Source organism: Pteronotus mesoamericanus, unplaced genomic scaffold (assembly GCF_021234165.1).
Source record: "Pteronotus mesoamericanus isolate MK-2021 breed Mesoamerican mustached bat unplaced genomic scaffold, CSHL_Meso_final contig_468, whole genome shotgun sequence".
Lineage (NCBI taxonomy): Eukaryota > Metazoa > Chordata > Mammalia > Chiroptera > Mormoopidae > Pteronotus > Pteronotus mesoamericanus.
In genome coordinates, this window is record NW_026555176.1 from 96,067 (window position 1) to 120,911 (window position 24,845).

At 46.4% G+C, this 24,845-nt stretch overlaps 1 protein-coding gene across 2 annotated transcripts in view; it reads left to right on the forward strand.

Moving 5' to 3' along the window:
- The window catches only part of PRMT8 (protein arginine methyltransferase 8), an 88,248-nt gene extending 63,962 nt beyond the window's left edge, over positions 1–24,286 (forward strand). For both annotated transcript variants that reach the window (XM_054577937.1, XM_054577938.1), the window contains 6 exons: positions 1,889–2,031; positions 2,653–2,740; positions 9,622–9,737; positions 14,428–14,578; positions 22,514–22,635; positions 23,394–24,286. In XM_054577937.1, the coding sequence (XP_054433912.1) occupies positions 1,889–2,031; positions 2,653–2,740; positions 9,622–9,737; positions 14,428–14,578; positions 22,514–22,635; positions 23,394–23,477 (704 nt within the window). In that variant the 3' untranslated portion in view covers positions 23,478–24,286. The remainder of the gene's footprint in view (positions 1–1,888; positions 2,032–2,652; positions 2,741–9,621; positions 9,738–14,427; positions 14,579–22,513; positions 22,636–23,393) is intronic.
- The last annotated feature ends 559 nt before the right edge of the window (positions 24,287–24,845 follow it).

Sequence of the window (24,845 nt, forward strand, 5' to 3'; positions counted from 1 at the left end):
CCTGGGCCACAGGGAGGCCGTGATCTAATGCATCCATTCATTCACTCAGTAACAATCTTTGAATATTTGTAACCCACAGACACATGCAGACATTAGGGGAGAGTCTTTAAGAAGTGTGCACAGAGAAAAGAAAAGGAGGCCATTGAAACACTTTAAAAATATTTACAAAAAATAAGAAACCAGGCTTTGCACGCAAATGACTAAGCAACTGGATCAGGGATATCTGTCCATTCTTTTTCAGAATGAGAAATGAATAGGCACTTTGTTTGCATTTCCAAAAATCCTTTACTTTGTCCTCTTGTGAATTCTCTTGGTGTTTCCTGAGCCCTGCACTAGGTTGAGTTTCTGCCCTTGGGTCTCAGAGCTGGCAGAGTGGCAGAACTTGAACACTTACTCCTCCTACCCACTTGTAACCTTTTAGAGATGACAGGTCCTTCCTGGCGTAGGGCTTATGAGCAGTAGTCTAGAGTGATCTGGGCCAATGTGCACCTGCCAAGTGTCTGAGTCCTTTCAGGGGAGGCCTTATCTGATTAAGCTGTAATTAAACACAAGATACCAGAGAACAGAGCATCATTAGAGACTGCTAATGGACACTCCATCACCTACATTATCCACTGCGAACATGGGAGGAAAAGCCAGTGACCTGTGTGCCCTTTGCCATCTAGAAGACTCCAATTCAAACTCATTTTCATGAAACTCAGATTCAGAACAGATATGAGTTTTTGTTTTTGTTTTTTGTTTTATTGTTTTAACTCCTGAGTCAGGCCATTGTTCAATTTTCCCAGCAAAACTCAGGCATTGTGTAATTTTTCAGAAGATGACATAGAAAGAGAGTCTCAGAGCATGAATATGTGTAATCTTTCAGAGAAAATGTTCAGATGGAACCAGCCAACCAATACATCACCCTGTCATTTTCACAGCAGCATCCAAGACAGATTTTGTTCTGATTTTTATAACAACAAACACACAAAGAGACTCCAAAATTAGGTGTACATGTTTATCAAATGATCAGAAACCCAATAAAGAGAATTCTCCTGCCATAGATGGACCTAAAAGTCTTGGAAGTGACTCACCAGAAGCCACTTAGAGCAGGGGCTTGGTCCTGACCCTGTCCCCTTCACCTCTGTATGGGCTGGTCAACAAAGGGTAAATGTCAGATAATGTCTGCTCCCTGCTGAGTCCCGGCCCTGAGCCTGGTACTTCACATGTGTTACTTCATTTCATCAATACAACCACCTGCTAAGTAGATGTCACTTTCCTGGGTTGTTCTCTAGGGGATTGGAGTTTGGTTTAGTCAAGTAACTCATGGAAAGTAATACAGCTAATAATGAGACTATCCAGCACTTAAATCCAGGTTTCTCTGACCCCAGAGCCCATGACCTTGTCAAAACTCTAAATTGCCTCTCTCATGAACCCACTGGGGGATGAGTCCTGGCTGTGAACAGATGCAAGAGCAATAGAGGAATCGCCTCAGCCTTCTTCAGGTTGAATTGTCACAGGAGCCTAAGAAGAGATGGGGGCCATGAGAAGAGTGTTAGAGTCATGACATATTAGACCTGGGCTCTATTTCTCAGCCACCATGATTTAGGCCCTTAGGCTCTCTAAACCTCAGTTTCCTTACTGGTAAATAATAAGAATAAAGTGTTTATTTCATAGAGTTTTTCAGAGGATTGCATAGTATGGTGTATGTCATGGGTTTAGCACAGCCCAGTACATAGTAATTGCTCAATACATTTCAGGGGAAAACCATGCAAGGAGCTTTCAATTCTCTCATAAACTAGCATGGTGAAGGGTGAGGTATGTCCCGTCCTAAAAGTAGAATCAGAACCAGGCTAAAACCCATAGATCTGGCTTTGCAAAGTGTGGCCCTGGGGTTCTTATTTTCCAGTCATCACCATATTTAAGGGTAAAGTGGAAGAGGTGGAGCTGCCTGTGGAGAAGGTTGATATTATCATCAGCGAGTGGATGGGCTACTGTCTCTTCTATGAGTCAATGCTCAACACAGTCATCTTTGCCAGGGACAAGTGGCTGGTGAGTATCCTGCATGCTCTGCCCTTGTTGGTCTCTGGCTGTCTTGCTGCTCTACCCTTGGGTTAAGGCCTAGGAAGGATATGAGGACTTGGGCTAGAAGGTCATCTCTTCCAGTCCCCCCTCTTTAAACCAGATCTGCTTCAGGGAGCAAAATGATTGTCCCTAGGTCCAAAATGTGCAACTGTTACAATGTTCTTCTGTAGGTCCAACTTTGGTTTCGTTTGCTGTAATTGAAACCTATTCCGTGCTGTCAAGACAAAAGTCTCTTCTGGTCAACAAATACATAGGGTTGCATGGCTGCCAGAGAGCCGAGAGTGCTCCTGACCTTGGCTTCTCCAGACTGAGAGCTCATGCCATCTTCCACTGTTCCTCAATGGATTTATCACTCCCTCCATTTGATTGGCTCTGTTGATTTCACCTGGGTCTTTCAAATTCTCCTTGCTCCAAAATAAAAAGTGAGCATTGCCATGTGGCCCCTAACCATGACCAAGACAACAGTCTGCTGAATGAGAAATATTGGTAAAGGGATGCCTGTCTGGTGACTCTATGTGCAGTTCAAAATGTGATGTCTTTGTCAGGTGAATAGATTACGAGACCCATTTCCCCACAATTCATCAACAGAAACCTGGAGGGCTTATGTTTCCAGACCGGGCAGCTTTGTACGTGGTAGCAATTGAAGACAGACAGTACAAGGACTTCAAAATCCACTGTAAGTCACCTTTTTGTTCTCCACTGGGTTGTCATTCATTTATGTATGTATGTATTTTTGCCCAGTTAGGGTGGGAGGCATTTCAGTGGGCCTGAGGTGAGCAGCTAGTCTATAAAACACACTGCTCTATCTGTGGGATTCACCTGACTCTTTCTGAGTTCTCTCTATAAATGTTTTCCTCTAGTCCCATGGGTGGGAGGTCTACAGAGAGAAAATAAGCAATACAGCTGGTATAAGATAAGTGTCTTGGGGTGAGAGAGTAAATGCAATGTGAATGAAAAATAAGTCAAAGCTGCAGAAGCTGAGCTTTTGCAAAGAACAACAGTCCAGGTGCCTGGAAGTTGGCAGGTTTAGTTATCCCGAAAGCCTACCACAGGAGTCAGAAATGACAGGTCTCTAGCCTGGCCAAATCATTCTGACTCCTGCCTTCATACTACTCAAGCTTATCAAAATGATATCGGTTCTCCTTCACATTAAGTAAAATATGTATTTTTCTCTAAGGTTCTTTGGGGAAGCAGTGGGGGTTGGAAGAGGCAGAGGCGGCACATGCATGCGTGCATGTGTGTATGGGGGGGGGTGAGGGAGACTCATCTCCAAATCTGTACTCATAATGCTTTATCAGCTGGAAATGTGTTCTTTTAGGAAACAAAAGCCAGAGAATATCTTCATTGTTTTATCTGGTTCAAAAAGGACTATTTTGTTTTATTTAATTTAAAGGATAACATTTCTCGGCAACATAAGCCTGGTCCTCAACGAGATTATAGCAGACCTTTCTAACCTTTTATAAGGTTAGAAATGGCCATGTCTCCTCAACCATAAATAGACTTGTCAAATGAGCAAAGAATCCCTCCTCATACAAGTGACACACACAAAATCTAGCCCAAAGCATGAGGCAGAAACTCCAAAAGCCCCATGAACTCAGCAGATCTGGAGCTCCTGCCTCTCCAGTGGTCCAGCCCTTTTCACAAGATGACTGAGGTGGGGTCACAGTCCAAACAGATGAGGAAATGCCTCGGGCCCTGAGAGGCTGAGACTCAGTAATATGGCAAGCTGATTCATAGAATTTCCACCTAATAGTTGTTAGTGCCACCGATGAGACCTCAGCTGGACTGTGCTATGGAATGTGTGTGTTTGTGTGTTCACACCATTCTGGAAATATAAGATCAAAGTGTGAAGTTCAGGATCAGAAGACAGGAATGGGATGGTTGTTTGAGGCTCTGTGCCCTATCCCTCAAAATTCTTCCTCCAGCCAATTTGCCATCATTTCTAAAATTTGATGATGATTGAGAATAGGATGACTTAATTAGATGATCATGCTTTGAAATCTGCCAGCCTTGGGTTCAAATCCTACCTGAGTCACTTTGAGCAAATTACCTAATAACCTTGAGCCTCAGAGGTAATATCACTATTCCCATAGCCCTGTCATGAAGATTAAATGAGGACACAACTGTTCTTGGTGCTACGGGGCACCAGACTGGTCTAGTCTCTGACTGTGTCACTCACTAAGCTCCTTTCTGCTCCCGACTCTGGCAAGTGAGCCAGACTGCTATGCTTTCTGGCCTCCAGTGGTTCACAATCTGGGACAGATGTGATCTCACGATAGATTGTAGTAACAACCTAACAGTGAACAGTGATGAAAGGTGTGTCTACATCTTGCCCTGGAGCTGCATTATAATGCTACTTTTGGAGTTCTTGCTGTGTAATTGTACCAAATAGTGTTTTGAGATGAACCTTCATGTGCATTCTTCATTCTCACGTACACTTAAATATTTGTTGAGCTCTGACCCTGGGCACAGCTCCTTAAGGAACTTTCTCATGGCTTAGGAGCAAACATAGCTTTTCCTCCTCTCTTCCCTGGGTTGTGTTTGGGAACCTCTGGCATGTGCACCTGGTGATGAGCCAGCTGGGGCCAGAGGGGGCTGGGCAGGCTCTGAGAGGTGCTAGGGGCAGTGCTGCTACCCAGGTGCCAGCCCAGAACTGGAGGTCATGTGATCTAGCCTTGCACTGCCTGTTGCAATTTTCAAAGCTTCTGGGAAAGAAAAAAATTGAAAATCAGCCCCATTTTTTTTCTTGTGGAATGCTTGCTCTGGAGTATCTGTCAAAAAACAAACAGAAACAGAAATTAAACACACATTTAAAAATTATTTAAAACATTGTTAAGTTTTCTATTTGAATGTGTTTTATAAATGATCTGTTTTTGTTTTTAGGAAAGGAGGCAAACCCATTTAGAAATCTGTTTCAAATAATGAAGATTTTGGTTACTCTGAGTTCTAAATCAAAAGTGAAGCATAAAGGTTGCTGGTTGCTAAGGGAACAATTGTAAGCAAATTTCAGTTGGCTGAAGAACCAGCTAAAAGAGAAAAATCTGGAAGTGGGGCAGGAGAGTGAGACATGCCCAGTCCCTTTCAGAAAATAAATTGTTAGGAAAACAGCCTCCTTTCCTCTCCTCTCCTCTCCCCACCTCTCCTCTCCTTTCCTTTCTCAACCACGTGCAACCTGGGAACACAAGAATGAGAGAAATACAAAATCTGCCCTCAGTTTGCTCACCAAATACTAGAGAATACATGGAAAGTGAGACAAATGTCTGGCATATACTAGGCTCACAATACATATCTTGTTGAGTGAGTGAATAAATAAACAAATGAAGGAATAAAAGTGAGCCAGCAGAGGAATGAGCACGGAGTACTGTTTAAATCTGAGAGAGGGCAATCATTTCTTTACAATCTCTGCCATGGAGGGGAGTTATAGAATCTTAAAACTGGGAGGAAACTTGGTGAGTATTCTGTTTGATTCTTTACCCGATACATGAATCTCACCCAATACATCAAGTTTACAAAATGCTGAGTTGGAGAGGTGGACATAGATCCTTGGCTTATGGGAAAATGAAAAGGAAGGCCTGTCGAGCCAGTGGCGCCTGCAGCTGGAGGTTGGAGAGCAGTGCTTTGTGGAGGACTCAACTGCTGTCCATGGTTTCTCCTCCACTTTCACCCACAAAATCCAGAGCTCTAGTCTCTGGTTCTGGCCTAATTATACAATAAGCTGACTTGGTTCCTAAGACTCTAAAATATATAAAACTATTGTAACACCCTTCCTTCTGTCCTGAGTAGAAACTGTAGGTGGCACCTGGTGGCACTTGCTCTGTTCTCCAAGGAGTCCCATTCGCCCTAGCGGAGAAATTCAAATTGCTGGGGCCACCGTGGGGAGGGAGGACGTAGCTACAGCTCTCGCCAATGAAAAGTGAAATTCGTTTTCCACTACTTCATATTTCTTTTCCTCCAGCTGCTTTTGAGATTTTCTCTTGATTTTGATATTCATCAGTTTGACTCCGGTGTGTTTAGGTGTGTTTTTCTTTGTTTCTATACCACTAGGAGTTCTGTGGAATTTTGGGATCCATGGGCTGATGATTTCATTAGTTAGGGAAAAATTTCAGCTATTATCTCTACAAATATTTTACTTCTGTCTGATTGTCTTTCTCTTCTTCAGGGACTCCAATTACACATATGTTAGAAATTGATATTGTTCCATTGATCTTGGATGCTCTGTTTTTTTGTTCATTTTCCTCTGTAAGTTTAAGTTAATTTTTATTGAGCCTGTTCTCAAGTTTACTCATTATTTCTTCTGATAGATGTGTCCATTCTGCTAATAAGCTCATTGCAAGAATTCTTTGTCTCTGGAACTGTGATTTTCATTTCTAGGATTTCCATTGGCTCTTTTGGTAAAGTTTCCATCTCACCAATGAAATTCTATAACTTTTGTGTATGTTTTTCCATTAAATTTTTAAACATATTTAGTATAAGTACTTTCAAGTCTCTGTTGAATAACTGCAACAACTGAGCTACCTCTGAGTCTGATTTTATTGACTTTTTTATCTTTTGGTAATGGGTCATAATTTTTCTTTTTTCATGTGTTCTGTAACTTTTTAATTAACACTAGAAATTGTCAGTAAAAGAATAGTGCAGATAGATGAATAACATTTATTCCCAGAAAAGAACATGTCTTTTCCTTTACCAGGTTGTTAAAGTTGTCAATCTAGTATATAGTTTTGGTAGCTCTGGGCTTTGTTGTTGCTTTAGTTACATTTATTGCACCATAGTGCAGTTGTTTTAAATAGTTTGTTTTAATCCTTAAACAAAAGCTTCAAAAGTCCTTCTGATGATATTTTTTCAATCAACAGAAAATTAATAACTATATTTCCTGGTAGCCAATGTCCTTTACTCACATTCACTCATTGGTTAGACAAGACAGAATTGCAACAAAAGTTAATCTGCTTGATTTGTGTTGTCTTCCATCCCTGCTCCGCTTATGTTCAATGGGAACTGCTAATGGGAAATGAATGGTCAGCAGAAAGGAGAGGAAAAATTCTAATGTCCTGGGTGATCTGTCTCCTGAATAACTGAAGGTAGGGTAGTCTGGCTGGGGACATAAGACATGAACTAAACCCTCAAAAGGAAACTAAACATTGGGTATTATGTAGCAGTATAGATATTAAATATTTGGGAATGAATTTCAATTAAAAAGAATCATCTGGTCATCTGTGGTCCTGTGTGGTGCCAGAAGGTGTACAGTAGGTGCTGCAGATACAGGAGAGGTCCCATGGCTGGGAGTGGCTGGAAAAGGTCTCACAAAGGCCCGAGATTTTAAACTCACCATTGGAGGACTGGAAGGGACTTCTAAGAGTATCTAACACAAAGCTTTCCACACTTTGGTCAGAATTGCCTACATAGATTTGTAAAATTCCAAATTTTGGGGTCCGAAGTCTGGAGATTTTGATTCAATAGGTCTGGTTGGGGCCCAGGTAGGTGTATTTTCACAGGTGTCCCAGGTGATTCTGGAACACAGAACTACTGAACCAAGCTCCTCACTTCATAAACAAGCCCAGAGAAAGGATTGATCTGCCCATGGTCACACAGCTCGAGTGGGGACAAAGCCAGAGCTCAAACCACATAATAAAAACAACCACTATCTGCCAACCACTTTCTATGTGCCAGGCACTGCCTTACACACTTGTTGTTTATTATCACGTTCAAACTTCATAACTGTAATTATCATTATCTCCATTTTAAAGAAGAAGAAAGCAACTCTTTGAGAGGTGAAATTTGTGAAAGTTATGTAGCAAAAGAGTGGCAGAGCCCAAATTTGAACTCCAAAGCCCAGGCCTTTAACTATTACACACACAGAATCTCCCAGGTATTTGCCCAACACTTGCACTAAACCTCAATTTGGGCCACAGCTGAGAAGGACGAAGCAGGCGCGTGGCTACAGGCCTCTTAGGGAAGGGTTATAAATGAAGGCAGCGTGTCTCAGTGCGCATGTTTCATCCAGGAGAGGATGAATAGCTACTTCCAGATTCTAGAAGGGGTCTTCTCTGATGCATGTCCTGTTGCCCACTGAGCAGCTTTCTTTTCCAAATGTAGGTTTCAATTGGAAATTTGGCACGAGCCTCGGGTGATTTAACAGGATATGAGTAGTATCATGTGCGCAGCCAAAATTTCACAGGTGCTCACCCTCTGGGAGATGATTATTTTCTCTGCCTCTTCTCCCCAAGGAAGGTCTTTGTGTGCCTTAGAAAAGAGTGTGAGTCAAAGGAACAGCTTTCACTGACCGTTCTTTGTTCCCCCCTCATACCTCCCCTCCTCCAAATGTACAGGGACATAGTTCCCTAAGATACCATGTATGTGATGAACATTTTAAAAGAAAATTTAATCTCAAAAGATTTTAGAGAAAAGCATCTCTACTTCAATGCATTTCTAAGCCCATCCAAGTAAACAGACAAATGAGATTCAGCTGCCTGGTAACTAAAGCCTCGGCTCAGGCCTCCCATCCCCTGCATTGTGTGGAGAGGAAATTGTATTCCTGTTGCTGTCACATTGGCTTGGGGGGCAAGCTGGGTTTGAGTCCTAGCACCACCATTTCCCTGATGTGTGACACTGGACCCAGTAGTGTGTGGCAGCCCAGTGCCAACTCCTCCCAGCCCTGGTTCCATCTTCACAGAATTTCCGGGTAGCTGAAGTAAAGAGTCTGGCCTGGGCTTGGTGGTCACTCAAAGACAGCAATGATCATCATCATTTAAGGGTGGTCATGGGCCATCAGTCTTGCATTCATTTAAGCACCAGTCCTGCACCCTAAATCTTTCTCCCTCTCAAAGCAGCTTACAAGCTGCCCCAAGGGGCCAGTGAGCACCACAGGGATGACATGGGCCCCACCTGGGGGATATTTCTTGTGGGACAGCTCCTTCGTGAGTGCAGCATGGCATGTGAGAAAAGTCAAGATGCTCATGAACACTCCCTGCATTTTTCAGTTGAGAAAATTGAGGTTCAGAGAGGTTAGAGAATTTGCACAAGGGCTTGGCCAGTAAGTGGTAGTGCTGAGATTCAGACTGTAGCCTCTTCCACTTTAAAAGCCCAAGTTCCTCTCTGCTGCATTACAGGTTCTGTGGGCTGGGACAGAAGATGGGAGAGAGATGGGCCTTCTAGGCTTGAGCAGGGGCTCTGACATAGAAAAGTGGATAAGAGACTTCATAGGAGACCGCTAGCTCAGAGAGGGAGACAGGAAAGTAGGTATAGGAAAAGTCAGGTAATTTGGATTCTAATATTGGGCCTCTGGCATTCTACCTGTGTGACCTTAGCGAAGTCTCCCAGCCTCTCTGAGCTTCAGTTTTCCTAACCATAAAGACAGACCTGTACACATGAGATAGTGTGAATGAGCGTTTGGCACATTGCAAAGCTCTCCACCCAGATGAGCCATTGTTCCCCTCTCTTGATGCAGGGGAACACAGGCCGCCCCTCACCCTCTTGGGCATGCTGCACTCTAGTACTCATAAGGGTCTGGAAGACTTCTGTGGGTCCTGCTGCTGGCCCTCATGTCTTGCTCTGTTCCCTCAGGGTGGGAGAATGTCTATGGCTTTGACATGACTTGCATCCGGGACGTTGCTATGAAGGAGCCCCTGGTGGACATCGTGGACCCAAAGCAAGTGGTGACCAATGCCTGTTTAATAAAGGTCTGCAGACTCATCCTGCCTGGGCCTGGGCATGCTGGGAACCCAGCTGTGCCACCCTGGAGAGCTGGGGACCTGGAGTAAGGGCATCGCCAGCTTCTGCACAGCCTCAACCTGATGAGGCAAGGCTGCCTTGGCCAGAGCCTCTGGCATCACAAGGTTACCAGTCAAAAAACTACGCAGAGAGTGACTGGACTCCATGGTGACACAGCTGAGGGGAGGGAGTCATACTCCTTGGAGATGCTGGGGACAGGGACGGGGCAGGGGAGGGGGCAATAGAGACAAGGACACCGTGGAGGTAGGAGGGTCTGCTCAGGTGTGGGGAAGCTACTCCATTCAGAGGGGTGTGGCCTGCTTATGAAAGAAATCGGATACTACAATCTGCTGTGTAATCCTCATTACACTCCCACAACTGTCCTAGATGTTCCTGTTTGTACATCCTCTAACATCTTTTCTTCCAAGGCTTTCTTCAGTGCAGATGCAGAACCTCTGGTCAGCATCTTCATCATACCATTCCCTACTGTGTCCTCATTATTATTAAATAGTCAAATCAGCCAAATATGATAAATTAAAACTCAAAGCTCCCCTTGACCTCCCTGCCCCCCTTCAAATGCATGCTTCTTCTAGAGGGAAACACTGTTCACAGGTGGGATTGAGCTTTCCAGTCCTTCTGCTAAGTTTCTGCATATATATATATAAAATATATTTATATTGATAATATAAATATAAATATATTATATTGAATCATATAAACTACTTACATGTGATTGTTTTTAATAATCTAGAAAAACATTAATTTCATGTGGTTCAAGCTGATTCTTTAATTTAAAAATCTGGATTCATTTATGTAAGTATTCATCAGCCCATCCAGCCCTCATCTTGCTAAAACATACCTGCCTGCTCTGGTCCTTTACCACCTCTTTTCAGGTGTGGTAAACTGGGGCATTTACAGTGGACGAGGGAGGAGGGGCCCAAGGCCACTGGGGATGAGGGGATGTCTCTGAAGGACTAATGCAAACTGCTGACTTGCCGGATGAGAGCTGTCCTTTGTCTCCAGATGTGGTCTCCCTAAGAACTACAGTCCTTCGTTCATAGTGTCACTGAAGCATTTAGAAGGCAACTCTGAGAACAAATGAAGGAGATGTGCCTCACACAGGCCTCATCAGACACTGCCTCCCTCTCATAACATCCTATCTAAGAGGTTTGGCATTGAGTCTAAGCCTCAGACTCTCCATTGACAGGGTTCTACTACTTACTAACATGGCCCATTCAGAGTCCAGGCAGGATTGATTATGAGCAAACGTGTCCTTTAATTTCTTCCTCCCAGCCCCTCTGTCCCTGGAGCTTCTCCCTTCGGGTGCCCTAAACGAGAACCAAGAAAGTAAATCCTCAGACAGGCTCACCATAGCACAAAACATTTCAGTAAATATAATGAAATAGATAGAAATCAACTGTGTGACTACATTTGCCAAAATGACACATGGCAGCTCTATTTGACCATTAGGCAGCTGTGTGTCCTGGCTTAAGCTTGAGGATAAAAATCCCTTCAGTCTGCTTGGCCCCACGTGGCTTTCTGCCCCTGATCAGCAGGTGTGATACTGCACCTCTGTATACCTGCTGGTCACACCGTGGACTGGCCCATTTCTATCTACCCAGGTCACACTGGACTCCTTCCTTTGCCCTGTCTCAGCCAGGAACCAGCAAGGGACTCCCCCTTGGTAGCACCTGAGTGCAGCCCAGGGGAAGCAGCCAGACTCAGTGAAGGGGCAGCAGAGAGGCTGGAGCTCTGGGCTGCAGTCCTGCCCCTCATTCTCCCTGTACCTTGCTCTTCCTCTGCCCTCAGAGAAAGCTGGGGACGGTCTGAACTTGCTTCCTCCACCAGGAGCAGCGCCCCTTTGTCAGCTCTCTCGCTAATATGCTAAGCAATGTCTTGCCGAGCCTGTTGGGAAAACACTTGCCCTTCTTCACACACTTAATTGCTATTTTCATGCTATTAACCTTGCAGAGTGTGACACTCTATTATAATTAAAACTCTGTTTTGACCACACTTCTTCTCTGAGACATCCATTTGTAACATTATTTAGTGGTAGGGACAGCAGTGACCAGGGGCTCTTCTGAGTCATTGATACCTGCAGAGCCTTCCACTTCATGGGGGTCACCTGAGGCCAAGTCACGGGTTCTCTGAGGGGTCTCAGAGATGCTGTTGCTTCTGTGAAAAGAAAGAAACCTTCCAGCAAGGTTCTGGGTAGCCAGGATAACTGGGTTTGACTCTGTAGACTTGGGGTCTGACAGAACTGTGGAGCAGAGCCCAGAGAGGGTCTGTGTCTCAAAAGCCTTGCCACAGCTGATCCCACCCTCACCGATGGCCCAGCCCCCACTCCAAAAGACCCACTGCCTCCATTGTCACCATTTTAATGTGTAGCTCCATTACTTCTGTCTCAAAGGCTTTTGTTCCTTCACCAACCCCCGTTAAGATGCAAATGTCTGCAGGACCTAGAGAACACTGGCAGCTAACACAGTTGATAGCTGACATTTGGTTGATGGACAGCTGAGAGAAAGACCCTTAGAGATAGAATTCCTGCTAGATAGGTGGTGTGTGTGTGTCACACATCAATGGTACACAGACCAATAAGGTGCACCCTCTGCCCCTACAGAACTCCAATCCAATGGCAGAGGCAAAGCAAAGACGTGAGCCTGCTGAGATGAGCCAGAAGTAGGGTAGAAAGACTAGCCTGAGCTGGTGCCAGAGGGGGCCAAGAGAGAAAATACCATGGCCCTTGGAAAGAGCCTGGAGCCTGGATAGCTGGCCTCGACTATGAAGGAGATGGAAAAGTCAGTGAGTGTAGACACTGTGAGCCTGGTGGACTGTGCTAATGCCGTTAATAAAACTACAGTTGGCCACAGCTTGCTCTAAGGGTTGTTGATCTGGAGGGAACCTGTGGACAACATGTGCCCAGGAGGGATAATGAACATGATGAAGGCTGGCAAGCATCCAACCTATTCTATGGGTGGAAGTTACAGAGATTGGTGTGGGCTCTCATTTGTTACATAGAGGGACCTACCAATTGGAGGTCTCAGGAAATGGGATCTGCTGCCTGGTAGGTAGTGAATGCATCAGCCCTAAAGTGTTCAAGCAAGCACTCCCTAAGAAGGGATGGTCACTCCCTGGGAATGCTACTGAGGGGGCTCTTGCATTGTATACAGGGGACTGGCTTTCTATTTCCTGACCCAGGGCTCACCATTCCTTTGGTTCTTGTTCCCAATCCTTAACCTCATAGAGAGGTTCTCACACTCCCCTACACCTGCAGTCCCATCTCTTCCCAACTACCAAGTCGGGCTTCATGTCCCCGGGCATGTCAAGGCTGCTCACCTGAGGCCACCACAGGGCTCTGATCTGCTGGCTCCCCTGAGCACACCTCCTCCTCTGTCCTGCGAAGGCAGGGCTTCTCCTTGAAGGCCCCGGATGCTTCACATCTGTTTTTCACTTTTTTATCTTAGAAATATGGAGAGATAAGGACCACTTCTGCCACATCACCTTGTCTTTTCCCTGCTCTTGTTTTCCACTGTCAGAGCCCTGTCCTAATTATTCCGAACATGTCCCGTCACCCAGGTCTCAGGAGAGCCCCTGGAGAACATTCCAGGCACGCAGGTGTCTGGCTCTTGCAGTCCTTCGGACAGAGATCCTTGCTGCACACCCCCGACAGTGGGAAGTCCTTCCTTAGACCTCACGGGAAGCTGCCTGGATGCCTCTTGCGCTCTTGGAAGGTTTGCCCTGCCTCACTGGAGCCAGCAAACAGTTTGGCACTCTTCACATAGAAAAGAACAGCACGTTGCAAACTGTCTTTTATTACACTTGTTCCCCAAGCAAGATTGATTTTTAGCCACTTCCCAACTGAAATTGTTAGAATTATTTGTCCTTCATGTTCTCCATTCTCCAGCCAGAACTGAAAAACTTTCACCTCTTATTGCTTCCTTTCCTTCCCTCTCTTCCTTCCCCACCCCCTATCTCTCCTATCCAGGCTTATTATAAACAGCCAGCAGAACTTCCTTCAGCTTGGTCTGTGACTGCAGGTGGGCTCAGATCCTCACTTTTGTGAAAATACTTGATGACTCTCGTTGCCAGGAGCTTAAGTGTCTCAAAAGTGGGAAATGGGTAGCCTGGTTCACCGGCATCACTGGGGACTTGATAAAGCCCAGATTGCCATTTTGATCCAGTAGGGCTGGGAAGCCCTTCCCTCCCCATCGCACCCTACCCCTTGGAATCCACTCCCAAGTGATGCCGATGCCATGGGTGTCATCCCGGGACCACACTGTGAGAATCCCTAGATGAACGCAGCGATGCTGAGGTGGACCACTCTGAGGACAGTTTTGTTGGGTTTAGGGATGCTCTATCTAATTAATGCTTCTTTTCTCTCCCCTCCCTTCCTCCATTGGCCCCCACCCCTAGAAGATTTATCCTTTTAATGTTCCCCCCTGGGTTCTGATTCATATCTGTTTGCTTCATTGCTCCACCCTAGAATGGATTAAGGGGAATATAGAGAGGGTGGTGGGTTGGGCCTGGGAAGTCACCCTTAGAGTAATGACACTCTGGAGAGTCTACTGTCAGGAGTCCCCCTCAAGGATGCAGCTGCCCACCAGGACCCAGACCTGGTGGAATTGTCTAAATATGTGGCCTTCTCTCCTCTCTGGGCAGGAGGTGGACATTTACACGGTCAAGACGGAAGAGCTGTCATTCACGTCTGCCTTCTGCCTGCAAATCCAGCGCAACGACTACATCCACGCCCTGGTCACCTATTTTAATATTGAATTTACCAAGTGCCACAAAAAAATGGGGTTTTCCACAGGTGAGCCTTTTGTTTGCATTCCAGACCCACCCTCCCCACCCCCTGCTGAGGCTTTGTGGAAAGTGACCCCAGGCTGGCCCCAGCTTCTGGGAAGGACCTGGGCATTAGCCAGGGGCCTTTACTTGGCATCTCTTAAGCCCTCTGCAGCTGTGGAGTAAGCAGAGCAGCTGCCCAAGGAGAAGATAAATAAAATTGTGGCTGGCATGGCCAGAGCCGAGAGAGTGTGTGAGGTGGGGAGAGGTGGGGGTTTGGGCCCCTTTGCAAATGCACATTTGTTCATTTAGCATTTCTGGAGCATATTTTTTTGTGAGGGGATAAGGAAACAGAGTGGAATTAGACTTCTCTCTCTCCGCTGCCATGACTTACTACAGATTCAGTAGACTGCATATGGTGTCTCTACGTCTCCTGCCTTCTTCACTACATCCAACACAATCCATCCTCATTCAGTCCCTGACAGTGTTCCCCAATGACCACCCACACTCTCCTTCCCAACCCTCCTTCAGAGATGACTCGCTGCCTGCAGCAGATAAGCCCAAATGTCTTAGCTGGGTAAATGGGGGTCCTGCAACCTGGCCCTAACCCATTCGTCCAACCTCATTTCTCACCTCTCCTTTCCTTTGCCTTCCACCCCTGTGCTGTTGCTGCCACTGCACACACAGCACCTTGCAGTGTCCTGAACTCAGTGAGGCTTCTTAAGTCTCTGGGAATCGCTTCTGCACATGCCAGCCCCTTGTCCATCCCAGTGTGCCCTGGGCGCAAGAGGGTCTTTTAGTCAGAAGCTCTTGTCATCTCCTTTTCTCCTGCATTAGTTTGTTAGGGCTGCTGTAACAGTACTGCAGACTGGGTGGTTTCAACAATAAGAATGTATTTCTCACAGTTCTGGAGGCTAGAAGTCCAAGATCAAGCTGTGAGCAGGGTTGGTTTCTCCTGAGGCCTCTATCCTTGGCGTACAGGTGGCTGCCTTCTCCCTGTGTCCTCACATGGCCTTTCCTCTGTGTGCACCCATCCCTGGTGTCTCTGTGTGTGTCCTAATCTCTTCCTGAAAGGACACTAGCCAGATCGGGTTAGGGCCCACCCCAAGGGCATTATTTCAAATTGATCACCTCTTTAAAGGCCCAGCTCCATATAGAATCATATTTTGAGGTACTGGGAGTCAGGGCTTTGGCACATAAATTTTGGAGGGGATACAATTTAGCTCATAACCTCTTCCTCGGCCCTTCCTTCTCACCGGGCGAACCCCAGCACAGGACTTGTCTCAGCTCGGTATTACTTGATCCCCTCCTTCCCTCTTGGGTCAAGCTTAGGTGTCCTTCTCCAGGTTCCCTGACACCCTGTGCTTAGGGCTGTTATGGTGATGTTTAAAGTGATGCATATACATGGCAGCAGAAAGGAAACCAAGGCAAAAGTCCTCTCCCCCTTCATCCCAGTTTCACACCTCAGAGGCATATATTGTTAAGGATTTCTTTTGTATCCTTCCGAAAAATTTCAGTGGTGCACAAGCACACACATATCTATATACACCTTTTTTATTCTTTTTATTTGAAATAATTATAGACTCCCAGCAATTTGCAAAAGTGGTACACTCAGTTCTATGACTCCTGTGCCCAGCTCTCCCCAGCTCTCTCCATTGGCGGCATCTTACATAACTAGAGTACAATATCAAAACTACAGCATTTTTTAAAAAAACATAGGTTGGCTCATACCATATACAATGCCTTCTGCTACCTATTTTTTATTTTACAATATGTCTTGAAGGTACTTCCATAGACTCCCAGAGATATCTACTTCATTTTTTGAAGAACTACACAGGAATTCGATGTAGGATATGCCATCATTTATTCAACATTTCCACTTATTTTTGCAACCCTTGGCCTCCCCATGAGTCAGGATCACATCTCATTAATCTCTGCACACCTGGCTTCTGTGGCAGTGCTTGGCTTCTCCATTAAATATGTGTGTGAAGACATGACTTCTGCCCCTGGGGATGTGTTCAGATTAATCATTCACGTGGAGTCTCCCTGGGAACTGGGAGCACGTAGTCGGGGGTGAGTGAGTGTGTGTGTGTGTGGCAGGAATAGAGGGGTTCTACCAGAATTCAGGGATGTGATTAGTCACTTCTGGAAGACATAGTGACAATGATCCTCTCTTGCCTGTTGACAGTGGGGGCAAGGGACTTATCTAATCCCTCACAGAAGGGTTTTTTCCAGAACCCGCGTCTCCCAACCACCAATACGAAGGTTTTCCTGTCTCCATCAGCCAGGCCAGTGCTGGTACTCCTTGCCCTGGGTAAAACCAGAGGAGTCTAATGTGGGTCATTACAGCTGTTACCCTTCTTGGAGGGGCAGCCTGCGAGCTCATCTTCTTGGTGAGCAGGAGCAGCCAGGAGGGGGCATGGAGACTTTGCCTGGACCCTGAAGTATGGGGGAAACTCAGCCTCACAATGGTGAAGAGTGGGGACAGTGAGAGAGCTGAGGAGCCTGCCTGGGCACCAGGGCTCTGACCGGAGGCCGGGGGTGGAGTCTGCTTCTACCACCTCTGGGACGATGCCTTCCGCAAGGCCTGCCCTGCTGCAGGTGATGAGAAAGTCAGTGGGCAGGGGTACTCTGGAAAAAGCTCTGGCTTTTGAAAGCCTGGGTTCCACATACATAGTGATGAGGGGAAATGAAATTATTTAGCTGCTTTCTCAGCCGCCCAGAGATGTCCACATGGGGGGTTACTTTCAGCATGTAGCAGATGTCCTTAGCAGTTAGCATGGGTTTGACGGTGGGCTTTATGCAGTCTCTCTGCATTCTGAGCACCAAGGGAAGACGATTTCCTTTTTGTTTTTAAGGACCCCAGATGCACAGAATTAGATTAATCTTAATTCTTGGTTCATGACCTACTATCATCACTGGGTCATACATGGTTCACTTTTTTGCTTGTTTATTTATTAATATAATGAATACCTATGAACTTACTACCTAACCCAGTGACCAGAATAAAGTATTATTAAAGTAAATAAAGTATTATTAACTAATATGTAAGTAGTAACTAGTAATAAGACTATTTATTATTATTGGAATGTAAATATATTAGTTAAGAAATGAATTACTCAAATATACATATTAACCAGAAACATATTATTAATAAATATGGTTATAATAAATGTAAGTAAATTTATTCACAGTCACATAATAAATCCCTGTGAGCTCAGCACCTAACTCAATGACTTAAATGCTATCAATACCTTTCAATCTACCTGGATGCTCTGCTTCTATCCCTGCCCTCCCCCCATATCACCTCTAGATGAACAGGATCCTGAATTTTGTGTTCCTTATCCCTTTGCTATTTTAGAAAAGTTTTATCACATGCTTGTGTAGGCCTAAACAGCATTGTATTGTTTGGTCTCAGCTATTTTTGAACTTCTTGCAAAGTGTAGCCTGCTTATGTGGCCCCTCTTCATCAACCCCCAACTGTGTTTCCATCTCAGCCAGCAGCAGCTGGCTCTGGGGGGCCCACACATCAAGTACTCTGCAGCTTGAAAATGATCCCTGTTAATGGCCTGATGTCTCCTCTCTTCAGCTCCAGGAAGGCGCCCAGGGTTCCAGGCTGTGCCAGCCAGCAGGCCCAGCTGCCCCAACCCACTAACTACTTTGGGGGCACATCCTAGGCACGTGGGGGAGGGGAACTGGAACTGGATCCCTAGGGCAGTAGGCTGAGGAGAAACAGGCCTGGATTTGAGTTCTGGTTTTTCCAGGATCAGGAAGTTAGGGTGGTCAGCTGCTGGAGATGGCCTTAAGCAAGTTACTCTCTGGGCCTTTGGCTCGACACTGTTGGACCTAGATGGCCTGGCAGCCCTTTCTAGCTTTGCCATCCTGTGGCACTGAGTCATTCTCTCAGGTCAAAGAAGCTTCGTGTTGCATAGTCTTTAATTCTTCAAAGAGCTTGTGAACCCCCTAAGGAAGATAATTACAAATTTACAACTTGAAAGAGTATTAGATTCCATTTAGCCATTGGGAAGAGAAGCAGGGAGCAGGATTCCACTTCCTTTCTAAAATCACCAGGAAAACGATCACCAGTGCTTGTGAGAAGACCTGCTGTCATCACAACTCACAGGGGGCCTCATTTAGGTGGTAGGATCTGAGGTGGGTAAGGCTTTATTGGTTGCTGTTCCCTAAATTTAGGACCATATCTGGCATATGATAGGCATCCTGAATAGATGACTGTTGAGTGAATGAATGAATGAATGAACATGTACTTGAAATGCCGCAGGCAGTACTGGTCATGCTCCCTTCAAACTACAAAACGTAAGCTGTCCATAATCCAGAACTCAGAGAGACTGTGAGGGGAGGGCTTTCAGGGAGGGAGAACAGGGGTCTAGATGTTGAGAGTATGAAGGTATCTTCATAACAGGAAAGCTGAGGGCAGGGGAGGAGAAGAAAAGACCTGTTCACTGACGAGAACTCTAGATGTCTCCACAGCCCTGTGGTGAGTGCTAACCCTTGTGCACAGCAACTTTCTGGACTCTTTCCCTGGGCATTCTAGACCACTAGGGTCAGGCAGCACACCTTTGCAGGCTGGAGCCATAGCGTATGGATAAGAAAAATGATATATCATTCTCCACAGTGTTGAAATAACCACCTAATGCTTACTAACACTCTAACGTTGTAGGCCTAATATGTTATAGGTAGGGTGACCATATAATTAAGAACACCTCTGAGAGTGAAAGGGAAAGCTGTTAATAGTTATGCCAGGAAAACAGAAGTGAACTGGACCTGTCCTGGGCACCATAGAAGGTTTATAGAGTCTGGCATATAGAGTCCAGCAGAAATAACGCTTGCTTGAGTGTGGTTGGTAGAGTAATAATATGGGAGTAATAATTTATAGTTTTAATTTGAACACTTCACCTAAAATGTCATATGGTGTGCTTGAGTGTGATATTGTTATGTTACAGAATTACATGCTTATGATTTTGTAATAAAAGATATTGTAATAAAAAAGGGGTATTATTTGTGCTGGGCCCTGTATCTTTCCCCCTTTCTCATCCCACCTAATCCTCACAGTGCCCACGATCTGCAGGTGTAGAAAAGGAGCCCCAGGGTCATGGTGCAAATATGTGGCAAAGTGGGAACTGGAAACTGGGCCTGTTGTTGCCTAATTAAGTGTTCTTTCCACTGACACTCATCTAAGAGGTATTATCAGATGTAAATGTTTAGGTTTGCACAGTGATTTCAGCCATAGCTATTCGTCTGCTTCACCTGGGGGAGATTTCTAAGTCTTGGCAAGCCTGCTCTCTTCCCACCACCCAGAAATACTGAATTCGAATCCTAGTAGAGTGAAAACATCTGAATTGCAGTAAGTTTCTTCTGGACATCTTGTTGGAGGATTAGAACTGAGAAGACTGATTAGATAATTAGTCCATAGTTAATGGATCCATCGCAGAAATGAGATGTCTGGGGACATTCTTAACCTTCTGATGTTGATGTCAGGGGAAGAGATCACTTTCTTCCAACCCAAGGCTGGCATTTTTTTTTTCCTTGCTGCCATTAGAGGCAGACTCCTAGGCTTGGTGGCTGGCAAACCTGAGCCAGTGAAGTCTCTGGGATTCTCATAAGACCTCTGATTAGGTGCCAGAAGGAACATGCTTGAATCCCCTTGCCTGAAGGTCTTAAAAACAGGAGAGGAGCCCTGACTGGTGCAGCTCAGTGGGTTGAGTGCTGGCCTGCAAACCCAAAGAACAGGAGAGACACCTGTCTGAGCTGCTGTAGGTGGAAGTCGGGGTGAGAGTGCTGTCAGTCATATTGTATACTGCTCTTCTCCACACTGAGACTGTCTTTAACAATTTATTTAGAGGTAGTTGGCAAGGAAGATGCTGAGAGCAGGTAGGCTTTGTCCGTAGACAACAGTATGACTTAGAGGCCAGGAAGGCTGGATATGCTTGGGGATCCAGGCTCTGAGAGGCACAGATTGGATGTTCATGATCTTCCTGCAAGCCCTTCCAAATGTTCAGGCTGCTCTTCCCCTTCCATGACCTTGAGTTTGCACTGATTTCCCACATGCACACACTCAAGGCTGTTATCCAAACCACTGACATTTGATCGAGCCAGTTCATTGCAAAGGGCAAAGAAAGACAAACTCTTCACCACCATTAAAATAGGGCTGGAAAGATCTTAGAGGTCACCTGGGCTGACTTGGTGCCTGATAAATCCCAGGTCAGTGGCCCTCAGAGAGCTCATAAGACTGTGATACAGCTCTAATTCTTTCTGGTGAATTAAAAATCTACATTCTACCCCAGTTGGTGTGGCTCAGTGGATTGAGTGCCGGCCTGCTAACCAAAGGGTTGCCAGTTTGATTCCCAGTAGGGGCACATGCCTGGGTTGCAGGCCAGGTCCCAGTAGGGGGCGCGTGAGAGGCAACCACACACTGATGTTTCTCTCCCTCTCTTTCTCCCTCTCTTCCCCTCTCTCTAAAAATAAATTTTAAAAACATGCCTTCTAATAATTCCCATCAAGTAACCTTTATTCTGACTCCAAAGCTGATAAGGCCACATGTAAGTCTTTCCATGTGACAGCTTTCTGTAGTGTTTGAAAGGCACTTATTATGTTCTCCCCACGTCTTCTCATCTTTAGCTCTGGTCCTAAGCAAAGAGGAAATCAGTATTAATGAGTCCTGTATCCTGGTGGAGGAAGGTAAGAGCCTGAATGGCCAAGAGGAACTTACTATGAGATGGGTTCTTCTATAGTCCGGAGGTTTTAAAGCCCCCAGTGTAACTGAACATCTATGGGTGCTTTGAAGCATCATGGAAAGTCTATCTACTCTGGTTTTATACCAAATAAATCATTCATTTATTCAGGAATTACAAATCTACTAAATGTGGTGGTTAAGCACTGAGGATTTACAATGAACAGGCCTGGCATGGCCCCTGCCCTCACGGAGATCACAGTCTTGTGGAGGACACAAACTAACGGGGGGAGAAAGACATTTATGCCGCATCATGACAGACACCCTGGTAACACAGGCTCAGGGTTCCCTTAATCCAGGTGGGTAGTCAGGCAAGTCTTCACAGAGCAAGTGACCTTGATGGATGAGGAAGAGGGAGCCTGGTGAGTAGTAAGTAGGGAGGGAAGAGTGTTCCAAAGACAGCTGCTGCTAAAGAAGATGGCCCATTAGCCAGATCTCTCACTTAGCTATAGAGTTTGTAGTATGCTAAGAGGGGACTGGTGGGATTTAACGGCAAACGCAGTGGGCGTACAGCGTCAGTATGGCTTTGGGTCACGCGGGAGGTGTGAACTGTGGACCAGCGTTGGGGCTGTGGAATGAGAATCATCCCTCATTTCTATTTGATCCAGTTAGGAAGGCACAGCTTAAACCCCTGGCAGGTTTGGGCCAAGGGTACTAATTTTGGTTCTAGGGCAGAGAAGCAGGCAGAGAAAGCTATTTGTAGGACTGGGCTGTCAATAGAACTGGGGAAACTGGGTTAGCTGTGGGGTTTGCATAAATGATGCCATTTAAGGTAAGACAGGATGGCCTACTCTACAAATCTCTTGCCCACACTGTCTGAAAGTCTTCACTCTGTTGAACTAGTGGGTGGGGGGAATAGTAGCATTCTGAGATTCATTTGTGTTACAAAGTTTAGCTGGTGAGCAGGTATTCATCCTCCGCCCCTTGGCATGAATTTGTTATATCATCTTGTTCTTTTCTGCTCCACAGCTAAGACCCGCAGCCCTGAGGGGTGGGGATCTGATGGAAGGAAGGGTCACCGGGGTCAGGGGGCAGTTCTGGTGGGAGCTTGAAGTCTAGCTACAGGGGCTGGGCACCTGACCCAGCAAGAGTGCTGTGTGGCAGTCAGAGTCCCAGAGGAAACCCAGCGACTTGTAGGCAGGGTCCTAGCCTTCGCCCTTCTGGAGACGTCTTCCCTGACTCTTCCATCCTACCTCCCTGTCCTTCGCTCCTCAGCCCCTGATGCCCCCTACACCCACTGGAAGCAGACTGTTTTCTACTTGGAAGATTACCTCACCGTCCGGAGGGGGGAAGAGCTCTATGGAACCATCTCCATGAAGCCAAATGCCAAAAATGTGGTGAGTGCTAAGGCAGCCTCCATGTGGGCAGGGGATCAGAGATGAGAAGGGACCGCAGTCCCAGGAGCCACTCGCCCAGGTGCCTATGTGCCTTGTGCACAGTCAGGAAAGTTGCTGAAGGAGGCAGTAAGAAGCTTGGCTTAGATGTTGCTAGGCATGACTGAAGGACTCCAGTGTTGGCCCCTTAAAGCTCAGGAATTAGAGGCTTTCTAGCTTCTACTTCCCCCGCAACCCCAACTCTCTCGGCCTTGAGCACAGCTTCTAGCTCTTCATAGAGGTTGAGAACAAAGGCTGTTGCCATGGCTTTCACCTCCTGAAGGATGAGCTGAGCCAGGAAACAAGAGTTTCTGGTGGCCCCCAAGAAGTTTGGTTTGCCTGTCTTCGGCTGGTCTAGTGGGTTGGAGATGGTGAGACAGGTTCTTTCTGAGCCACCCTGAGTGGGCAAGTGCACTGAGAGCCTACAGAATGCCTCGAGAGTTATGTGACAAAAGATTCACCCACCCCACTCGGTATTCTTCCAGGATGAAATCAGAGGGAACAGTTTATATTATGACAGGAAGGGTTTAGGTTAGGAATCAAAGAACTTCCTGTGAAGATAATGAGGCACCAGAATAGATTCCTGAGGGCTGTCCGTGGGAACTCCTCAGCTAGCAGACCTTAGGAGCACAGTAGCTACCCACCCATCCCCCTGCAGGGAAGGGAGTAGTATCGTTACTTCCAACCACACTAACGTTGTGACCCTTTGCTCCTTTTTCCAGCGAGACCTCGATTTCACAGTAGACTTGGACTTCAAGGGACAGCTGTGTGAAACATCTGTATCTAATGACTACAAAATGCGTTAGCACACGTGGGAAGCTGCAGAGAGTGAGTGAGAAAAAATTCTCACCTCGATCTGTGGCACTGTGATAAGGAATACTGTTTGCAGGACTATACACTCGAATATCAGAGTTTTAAACTCTGCCTTGAAGATTGGGGAACTCACCAGGGCCCCCATGGGCACTGACACTGGACAGATGGCCTCCGGCTCCTCAGCTCTGCTCTGGGAGCCCTTCACAAAGGCTTTGCTGTCGCTGATCAAGAGCGACCTCATGGCTGGGCCTGGGGACAGAACGTACCCATGTATCCCCATTGTCCTCCTGTACTGTGAATCTCCGGATCTTCCAAGTTTTGCATGCTGCAGGCATCTAGGGCAGATCGCTTTACTAGAACCTGGAGGCTAGTGTCTTTGATAGCATAAGCCAGATTCTGTCTGTGCGGTGGTGTGTGCGTGCGTGTGTGCATACAGCATATACAGTCGTTTATTTACCCACAACACTGTATATGCATGCATATACAACCACTGGGTTCACCCACGTGTTCATTCAGGGCGTGCGCGCGCACGTGTGCGTAGAATATATATTACTCTCAGAGGAGATTTTGTTGCTTTCGAATAGGACTTTGTTTTGTGATTAGCTCTTCCCTCCCCCATCCCTTACCAGATGTAAGCAGCTATGAAATGTTCTCTGTACTAGCTCTGGTCTCCTTTTGACTAGACCATGGCTCCGAACCTGAGCATAGTACCACGCACTCTGCGGGCACTCAATAAATGCACATGACAGTGAAGCAACAGGATGGCTGTGTTCCTGGTGCTCTGGAGTGGGAGGGCTGGGCAAGGGCCATAAGGAACAGAAGTCAAAGGAGCAGCACCTTGGTTGCTCCCTGCTCCTGAAAGGGAGCAACTTCAGTAGGAGTAGCTGTGAAGTCAGGACTGGCTGAAAGGCCCCTCCCTGTTGACTCTCAGGGGGTGGGAAGAGGGTCTCCCTGGAACTGGGAGAACATGAGCTAACAGAATGCTCTGGAAGGGGAGGCCACATGTAGCCTGAAGGGAAGCCAAGGTCAGGAGCAGGAATCTGGGATGTGTACGCTGCTGGGAGGGCCAGGAGAAAGCAAGAGATGGTGACTGAGCTTGTGGTCCTGAGTGACTGGGCAGAGACTGGGACAGGGACTGAGGGAAAGGCCAGTTGGCCAGGGAAGGGACATTTCTTGTCTAGGGTGTTGAGAGTTTGCAGCACCAGACAGAGTGTGAACGACCCTGTCCCCACCTGTCACCCCGGACCAATGTCCAGCCAGGCCCATCACCCTCTGCATTAGCAGGAGCCCAGCCATCTTGAACCGAGCCTTTCCAGTGAGCTCAGGCGAAAGACATTTGGTCCTCGAGGTGACACCCAATT